Source organism: Asparagus officinalis, chromosome 1 (genome assembly GCF_001876935.1).
Source record: "Asparagus officinalis chromosome 1, Aspof.V1, whole genome shotgun sequence".
Classification (NCBI taxonomy): domain Eukaryota; kingdom Viridiplantae; phylum Streptophyta; class Magnoliopsida; order Asparagales; family Asparagaceae; genus Asparagus; species Asparagus officinalis.
The window spans coordinates 11,779,269-11,788,722 of record NC_033794.1 but is presented as its reverse complement, the minus strand read 5'-3'; the positions used below and the strand labels follow the sequence as shown (position 1 = coordinate 11,788,722).

The window sequence follows — 9,454 nt, the reverse complement described above, 5'->3', positions numbered from 1 at the left end:
GCCACGCGTCGGCTTCTGCTCCCCAGTGCCCAGACCAATCCCTTCACGGTAGCTTCATCCGAGGCTATCCTCGCATTCGACTCGAAAGAGCAGAGAGCGGCCGCCCCAATCACCTCCAAGCTCAAACGAGCAACAGAGGGGTGCCTGTAATAAAAGAATTAAAGGCCATTAGAATGAACAGAAAGCAATAGAGAGAAAGAGAGAGGAGGGGGAGGGGGGTTTTTTACTTGGAAGCGAGGAGGAGGGGGAGGAGAGAGAGAAAGGAACGGGGGAAGAGGAGAGGGGGGGTTTTAGCGAGAGAGCGGAGAGAGCGCTTGACGAGGGATCGAGCGCTAGGGTTTCGGGTGCTGATGGCGGCCGCAAGAATCTGAGGGAACGCGGCTCGATCGAAGGAGGTGATGTCGTTGGGATCGAGAGGGAGATGAAGAGGAGGAGGAGGAGGACATGGCTCCTTCTCCGTCCTTCTCCTCTTGCCTCCGCTGCTGAGGTTTCCCTCCTCCTCCATGTCTCAAGGCTTGTGTTCTAATCTCTGAGTATCGAGGTTTAGGGTTTTGGGGTTTGAGGTTTGGTCTCCTGTGAGCGAGCGATGAGGAGCGCATCGACAGAGAGGGGAAGGGGCTAGTTTGGTAATTTTATTGGTTCTGATAGGATGCTTACTAGCGAACTTCTATCCAGATAAACCCTTTTGTCTTAAAGTTTCTATAATGATTAAGCCCTCGGACTATTTTTCCATACTAATAAGCCTTCATGATTTTCATTTGGGGAATTTTTTAAAATAGACTATTTTTGCTAAATATTTAGCAAAATAGACCACTTTGCTAAATATTTAGCAAAATAAATCTCTTTTTGGCCAATTGTCTAAAAAAATATCGATTTTGAAAAACAGGGCTCAGAAAACATACGGGACTACTAGTCTCGTATGTTTAGAGTCAACTTAATCACCGTCATTTTGAAAAACAAGGCTCAGAAAACATACGGGACTAGTAGTCCCGTATGTTTTCTGAGCCTTATTTTTTAAAATCGACCTCTTTTTGGTCTATTGGACAAAAGGAGATTTATTTTGCTAAATATTTAATAAAAATTGTCTATTTTAAAAAAATCCCTTTTCATTTTGATTCTATTTAGCTCCTGTGATGGTTCGATAGTACTCTAATCACCACCGAAATTAAAAATTTCAGCAGGGGTAAACTTGGAATATAGCCAAAATAGTCAAATGCAACTCGTGTGAGATGATTACCATCCTCGATCGAGACTTGGGGAAGTTAACTAGGGTCTAGGGGGAAATTGTTCTTCTTATTTCCTTCGCATTGACTAATGTTGTTTGATTATTAGAATTTTTTTTCTCTCTTGTTGGTGTGCTTGCCGTTGGATAACTAGCTCTTGTACCCGTTGTTTTATGTTCGTGTGAGATGAAGATTTAAGCTTTCATTCCGTGGTGGCTAAATAGGATCAAACTAGAAGACATGAGGACTTACTAAAATGAAAATAATAGTTTGTGGGCTTATTAGTAACTTAAGACAAACCAAAGGGCTTAGGCGCCGTTTGGTTGATTTCTCCAAACTTCAAAAAAGAGGAAATGTGAAAATGAAACCCTAGGAAAATATTATAAGTGATTCCCTGCCAAAAAGTCCGGGAATGGATTTCGTAAAACAAAGGTCAAATCAACCAAGAAGGGTGCAACATCACCTTTCCTCTTGGTCTCAATGTGGTAACTAAACAAAGGAAAGCAAAACATTATATGAAATAGGTTTCTTATAATGCAATTTCTTCTCTTTTAAGCCAACCAAACAGGCCATTATTTAATCTGAGAGAATGAGGAGTTAAGAGTGTGATGTGAATATGTGATTGTGTAAAACATTATATGAAATATTTTCGAGTTCTTTCAATATTAAATGTGCACAAAAGAGATGTCAACCCTTGGATCATTGAATTTCGGGATTTATACATATGTCCAGTGGTTGACATCCATTTGGTGCACATCGAATGCTATGAATTGTCTCCACTAGATATTTTCTCATCTAAGCCATTCTATCTCAACTTCTACATATTTTCCTATGAATATTGATTAATATAATATTAACTGAATTCTTCATATTTAGCAAATATGATTATGAAATTCAATAGTTGAACAGTATCCAAATGCAGAGATCTGCCAATTTTCTCCTAGATAGTGCTTGTATAGACTCATTCAATTAATTGCCAGTTATAGCAGCCGCTAAAAGTTAATAGAGACCATGTAACCATCAGATATGAAAATGCTCAGTGAACAATATGAGACATATTCCAAGCTTAGAATTTGAAGGTCAGGACACTTCATGGTCTTTTTTCTCCCAGAAAAAAAAACATACTAAACAAACACAGCACAAGAAGTAACTGCCCCTTTTTGCTCATTAATGATTGATGAACCAGTTTATGGATGTTCTCCTTTAACAAAATAAAAATAAAAAAATTAAAAAAAAATCATCAGTTAAGACATGCTCTCATCACCAAAAAACATTTCATTGAAAATTGCCCCAGCTCCAGTACTTGCACATCACACTCTAACAAAAGTTTGTTATGAGTCAGAAGAGGCATGTAGCATGTCATGTTCATCCACAAGACGAAATCCACCAAAGATGAGGAAAAAAAAAGTTTAAACATGCATGACGCATATGAAATGAAACAAAGCTTCCTTAGTCAATCTCAGCCAAAAGCTTTTTCAGCTTTCCACTTCGATAAGCCCCCACGGTATCTAGCATTGCACCACAAAACATTAATCCATAGAGTATTGAAGGAATAATAAAAAACACAGAGAAGAACAACATAGAGGTGAATGTTACCATCGCAACCACCAATGTGCTCTCCCTTGATGAAAACTTGAGGTACGGTCCACCTTCCAACTAATTTGGCCAAGGCATTTTGTATATCCTCTCCATCTTCTGAAGATACAAGGCTACCGTCAAATAGTAAAGAGAGGGTGATAATCTCAAAATTGTTGAATCTTTCTTCAGTTTATATGTGCTTAGTCTGGGAGAATCGCAAAACATATGGAACTCTTGAAGTACTTGTCAGATATTTTCTTGAAATGCACTTTATGAGGTTATAAGGTACAACTTTTTCAAATCAAAAGTGTAAATTAACGAATGAAAAGTATAGTGTACCCTTCTACAGCATCAGTTGGTAATTGAAAGCTAAAATGCTTCTAATGCCCAAGGGTAATCAATGACAGAAAACATACCAAAGATGTGGGACGAATGTAAGCGATAGAGTTGAAATACAATAGGTTGAGTCAGCACATATTATTGAATTTTTCTTTATTGATTAGAAAAAAGAGAAAACTGGGAGCTAGTGTCTATGTTTATGAACAGGGGTGGTGGAACCAATAAAAGCATCTAACTGAGGGTATTAGAAACAGACCCCTCTCATCCAGGTCAATGACAGCAAAAGGCTTCTTTGTTTCTTCGAATAGAGATTTTACCCTTGCACAATACCTGTAAATATTCAAGAGGAAAACACTGTAAGATACTGAACTTGCCCAAAAATACCTGTGAGATAAGAAGCCTAAATTTCCAAGAATAGTAGCAGCTGCATAGTTAACCACAAGTGAAATTATGATTTCATAGAAATGCGCACGCACACGTGTCTGTGTGTGTGTGTATAAGTCTGTGTGTGTGTGTATAAGTTGTGTGTGTGTGTATAGTTCGTGCATCTTGTCCGTCCATTTATTTAAGGCTAAATTGCACTAAACACCTTATGTTTCACTCATTTAGTACTTATATACCCTCAGTTGTTGTTCAGAGCATTTATATACCATGAGTTGTTTAAAATTAGCATTTGAGTACCATCTGCTACGCGAACATAAAAAAATTCACGCAAAAGTTCCCATATAACCTTCACATATTAATTTTAGAGTTTTTAGTCATATTTGTTAAATTTACTATTAATCTTACCCTAACTATAATTTAAATATTTTCTGATTCTATTTGAAAAATAAAATTTGGATAGATATAACAATAAGTTCAGTAGATTTAATGATTAGAAAGTTATAAAATTAGCATATGAATGTTATCGGAGAACTTTCAGCTGAAAATTTTCACGTTTGCACAACGGATGGTACTAAAGTGCTAATTTAAAACAACTCAGGGTATATAAATGCTCCGAAAACCAACTGAGGTTATATAAGTGATAAATTAGTGAAACATAAGGTATTTTAGTGCGATTTAGCCTTTATTTAAAGATGAAGTTGCGTGCATGTAATATACAAGTGCCGAAGGTATTGTATAGTGCTTATTTTATGTTTATATGCACATCCTTACTTTAGCCTACTCGGCATCATTCTTTATTATTAACTCACCATATGATTACATACACTCCTCATGTGTTGTGCCCATACACCTCTATTTTGTGCAGTGTAACCCCACATAATAAGGTTGGATGTTAGATCTAAGTAATACTAGTTCACTGACAAGTAAAACTTAAAAGTTCTAATAAGGAACTGAATTTGTTCAATAAAATAGTTTTAAGGTTGTTGTCTACACTTACGAGGTTCTGAGCTGCTGAAGGACAATAAGGAATCAAGGATCACCTCAACCAGACATCAAAAATTTGTCAGAGTCAATAACTGTACATTTTAGTAGCAATAGCCTGTGTTGAACTGCAAATTCAATCTAAGTTTCACTGTGGTGAATCTAGTGATTAAGGCACCAAACCTCACACAATTGACACCATCTAGAATATAGATTTTCAGATACTTGGATAGAAACAGCCTAGGATAGGACAATCCTACCCGATTCTCATGTTTAGATTATTGTGGCGTAATAGATGTGATTCATGTGAATGAGCCACAATTAAAGGTAGATTGTAGCCATTTCAAGGTCTGCAATTATGTTTATCAGAACTTAAATAATGATTTTATTGCAAGTTGCTAACAGAATCAAAGAGTTTAACCTTTCCGCAAATGCGCACGCACACACCCACACCCCCAGACACACCCACACCCACACACGTGTGTAGGGTAGAGTTACAATACACCTAGGGTGTAACTAATTTAGTTACACTCACATGTAAAAATACATGTCCGACCATCTATAATCCAACCCGTTTATTGTTATCTACATGTCATCATATCTAAATGAATCCAAAATCATGTGGTTTGAAATTTTCTATCTTATAAATCACGCACTTCAATATAAGTGATAACTGAGACTGATACAGGCCATTCATTTTTAGGTCTTTAGATGCATAAACTAGAAACATTTAATCAATGTGAGTTTTAATCTTCACGAAGTCTTGAATGCATATATCACAATGAACAGTGTGGATCATTAATATCGATGGTCAAATATGTATTTTTACAGGTAGGTGCAACTAAGTTACATTAGGTGTATTGTAACCGTACCCATGTGTGTGTGTGTGTATGTGTGTGTGTGTGTATGGGAAATACGGAGAACCTTGGTACCAAGTTTCTCCATTGAAGGTCGTGACGCGATCAGATCTAGCCCCTACATTATGCCTCGAAAATAGAACCCCAATGATTATTCACCTACTCCAAAAAAATGCTCCATCTTCGAGGTGTGATGTAGGGGGCAGATTTGGCCACCTGACTACCAAGTTCAATGAAAAAACTTGGTACCAAGGTTCTTCATATTTCTCTCTCTCTCTCTCTCTCTCTCTCTCTCTCCATATATATATATACATATGTACATATGTATATATATACATATGTACATATGTGTGTGTATATATATATATATATAAATGTCGGCCGATATATCCGACGTGTCGGTCGACATGTCGGTTTGAGAGCTTGAGCGACACGACATGAGCGTTCTCAACTCGTATGTTGGTTTTCAGGGCCAAATCGAAAATATCGGGATCATATTGGGCATGTCAGACTATTTTTCAGCCTTGAAAAATCGACCGATATGGACTTTTTTTTAGATCTGTCTTTTGTTATCGGGTTTGGGTTTAGTGATAAAAACTCAAACCTGTTTGACCCTTCTCATGTTTAAGGGTTTCTTATGAACCCGATAGAAAGAAAAGAGAAAATTTAGGGCTACAGCGGACTTGAAAACCAATCACTCCTTTCGTGGACGACGACACCCTTTCCCACCTCCATTTCGGACCCCTGTCATCCATCTCCCGTTGCGCCTTGAAATCCGAACCCCAATCGAACCCGAGGACAGCAGGGTATCCCGTCGTTGGGATAAAGGGAAGAGGGTGGTCGGTGACTCATCCGAAGGATCCTGAGCAGATGAAGAAGAAGAAGAGCCCCGACACTACCTCCCTGCGACGTCTCGTCGCCGGCACTGCCTCCCTGTGACGTCGGAATCCACCCATCACCGACGTCGCCTCTAAAATTTATAAAGTATGCTTATATTGAATTTAGAAAGGCTTAGATTACATTTAGAACATGATATTATATATATGCGCACCACCCGATATGGCAATCCGATATTTAGTCCATGTCCCCCGATATATCCCCGATTTCAGCTATCCGACATGGATTTCAGCCGTCCGACATGAACCCGACATCCGACATTTAAAACATTGACATATATATATATATATATGTGTGTGTGTGTGTGTGTGTGTGTGTGTTGTGTGTGTGTGTGTGTGTGTGTAGATGTATATGTATATACATCTATACACACACACACACACACACATATATATATATATGAGAAATATGGGTATGCTTGGTACCAAGCACAAATTTGGTGCTTGGTAGTGAGGTGTCACTTTCCCATTCACTCATTATAATTACCAACCACTCCCCAACCCATGTGAGTGTGGGGCCCGATTTCAATGAGTGGATGAGAAAGTGACAACTCACTACCAAGCATTATTTTTTGTTGCTTGGTAGCCGAGCATTAACTCATGCTCTCTCTCTCTCATCTCTGTCTCTCTCTCCCCTCTCCTCTCTCTCTCTCTCTAATATATATATATATTATATATATATATATATATATATATATATATATATACTTATATATCATATATATATATATATATACACGAACACACACACACATGATCAACACATTTTAATATATATAGAGAGAGAGAAGATTATATGGAGGTCATTGACATAGGAATGGAGTTTGCTCCTATGGAGGGCTAAATATGGCCAGAATGCTTCAGTCAGCACGCGCGACTAGATTCTGATTTCAATGCGTGTAATCAATTTTGAGGATCATTTTTGCAAATAGCGCATTGTGTTGAGATTAGCGTGGACCAGCTCTGATAAGCTGTCACCAACACACCGCCTACTCGTGATCTCTTCTCTCTCACCAAAATTCTCACCACCAACCCACGTCCCATGATCTCTTTCATCTCTCCATTCCCACTCCCACTCCACCCCACCCCCCTGATCTCTCTCCCTCTCCCCCCGTCGAACAAGCTCCCTCCCGCTGTCGACGCCGTCGCCAGCGTCGTGATTTGGCGTTCCCTCCTCCCTCTCTCGACGCCGACAATACCCATTCTCTCTGCCCAAATTCCCACTCTCCCTCTCCCCCCGTCGAACAAGCTCCCTCCCGTTGTCGACGCCGTCGCCAACGTCGTGATTTGGCCCTCCCTCCTCCCTCTCTCGACGTCGACAAGACCCATTACTTCTTCCTCTCTCGATAACGACGTCGACGTAGGTAATAACTCAAACCTTCTCTCTCGATCTCTCCCTTAATCCCTTTGATTCGACGCCGACAAGACCCATTATCCATCCTGATGACGTATTTTGGTTAATTGTGAGGGAATAGATCTTAAAATTTTAGCAAATTTCATGAAGAATATTTTAACTCTCCAGCTTTAGTTCAAATTTCAACTCTCCAGCTTTAGTGCTGCTTTTAGTTCAAATTTCAACTCTCCAGCTTTAGTGCTGCTTTTAGTTCAAATTTCAACTCTCCAGCTTTAGTGCTGCTTTTAGTTATAACAAATATTCATTAGTGGTTTGGCATGTGCAATTAGCAGTGATACTCTACCTTGAATATTATGCAACAACTTGCTATACCTTGAATATTCATGAGTGGTTTGGCATGTGCAATTAGCAATGATACTCTACCCATTTATACAAAAGAGTTGAGCAATGAGGATATTGAGATTATTAACTGTGTATAAGTACTGTAGATAGTCTTCTTTTCCAGTTGTCGATGGTTGCAAATGAAGATATTTAGATTATTATACAAAAGAGTTTGTATTAGAAGTTGCACGATTATTTTCTTGTTCTTGCTCAAGAAACAATTGGCGAAACTTCTCAGGGGAACTTTTTGCTGACTAAGCTAAATGGTAGGGGTTGTTCTAATGTAAAGCTCTTTTGTAATTAAGCTTCTCTCTTAGGACCTGTTCTTTGTCATAGATGTACTTTGGTTTCTACATAATTCATCATTGAATTGATGCATGGTATGTGTACATCAAATTGATTTTGGACAGTTTTATACTTCATAAATACCAACATTGAATATACATATTGCAGAACATCTTATCATGTGCCATTTTTAATAGAGTATACTTTATTAGACTTGAATGTAATTTTTAAAACACAATTTTTCATTGGAAGTTACTGCTCGGCAATATGTCTGCCAATATGCCAAGAATAAAAATGATGTCGGGTATTAGGAAAAACTTGTTTGATAGCTCCTCCTATTTGTGCATCTTGATCGGTGATAATTACTTTAGGTCCAACCCCATGCATGCATTTTAACCATTGGGTGAACCAAATAAAGGCATCCTCTCGTTCATCTGCAAGTAACGCACAACCAAAGAGAATGGACTGTCGATGATGATTTACACCTTTGAATGGAGCAAACAGTAGGCTCAAATGATTGGTTTTATATGTGACGTCGAACACCACTACATCTCCAAAACTTAAGTAAAAAGATCTTGATCTCCCATCAGCCCAAAACACGCTCCTCATAGTCCCCGACTGATCCAGCTCTATGGAAATCTCCCATCAGCCCAAAACACGCTCCTCATAGTCCCCGACTGATCCAGCTCTATGGAAAAGTAAAATTCTGGATCGATTTCCTTCCTATCTTCTCCTCATAGTCCCCGACTGATCCAGCTCTATGGAAAAGTAAAATTCTGGATCGATTTCCTTCCTATCTTAAAAATTATTTATGATAGATATGCATTCATTGCCAATGTTATTCTTCCTAATAGTTCTGATGTGATTAATACATTGTTGTGCAGTAACATATTCTTCATCAAGACTCTTAGACACAACATTATACACTCGAGCAATAGTAGAAGGAGTCGTTCCTTCTTCACTCAAATTCTCAATAATTTTCTTGCAAGTCTTCGAGTGATGGCTTTGCCTATGGGAATAATGATTAAACACTTTATCAGGGCTCAATAATAGATGGGTTGGGTGCTCTGCCTCAAACTTCGTGACAATCCATGTCTTGGAGGCATTCAACTTAATCTTCATTCTTGCGGGACAATCCATTCTAGTATCTGGACGGCGATTGACAAGTTTCCCACA

At 38.6% G+C, this 9,454-nt stretch overlaps 2 protein-coding genes across 2 annotated transcripts in view; both read right to left on the bottom strand.

Annotated features, from left to right (window-relative positions):
* LOC109850132 overlaps positions 1 to 642 on the bottom strand; it is an 8,101-nt gene extending 7,459 nt beyond the window's left edge. Inside the window, 2 exon segments of the mRNA XM_020420063.1 lie at positions 1 to 144; positions 228 to 642. The exon segment at positions 1 to 144 is cut by the window's left edge and continues 4 nt beyond it. Of these exon segments, the coding sequence (XP_020275652.1) occupies positions 1 to 144; positions 228 to 505 (422 nt within the window). The 5' untranslated portion in view covers positions 506 to 642.
* The window catches only part of LOC109850117 (glutaredoxin-C8-like), a 14,325-nt gene continuing 7,236 nt past the window's right edge, over positions 2,366 to 9,454 (bottom strand). Inside the window, exons 2-4 of the mRNA XM_020420045.1 lie at positions 3,397 to 3,470; positions 2,820 to 2,918; positions 2,366 to 2,731 (exon numbers count right to left, since the gene is read on the bottom strand). Of these exons, the coding sequence (XP_020275634.1) occupies positions 2,673 to 2,731; positions 2,820 to 2,918; positions 3,397 to 3,470 (232 nt within the window). The 3' untranslated portion in view covers positions 2,366 to 2,672. The remainder of the gene's footprint in view (positions 2,732 to 2,819; positions 2,919 to 3,396; positions 3,471 to 9,454) is intronic.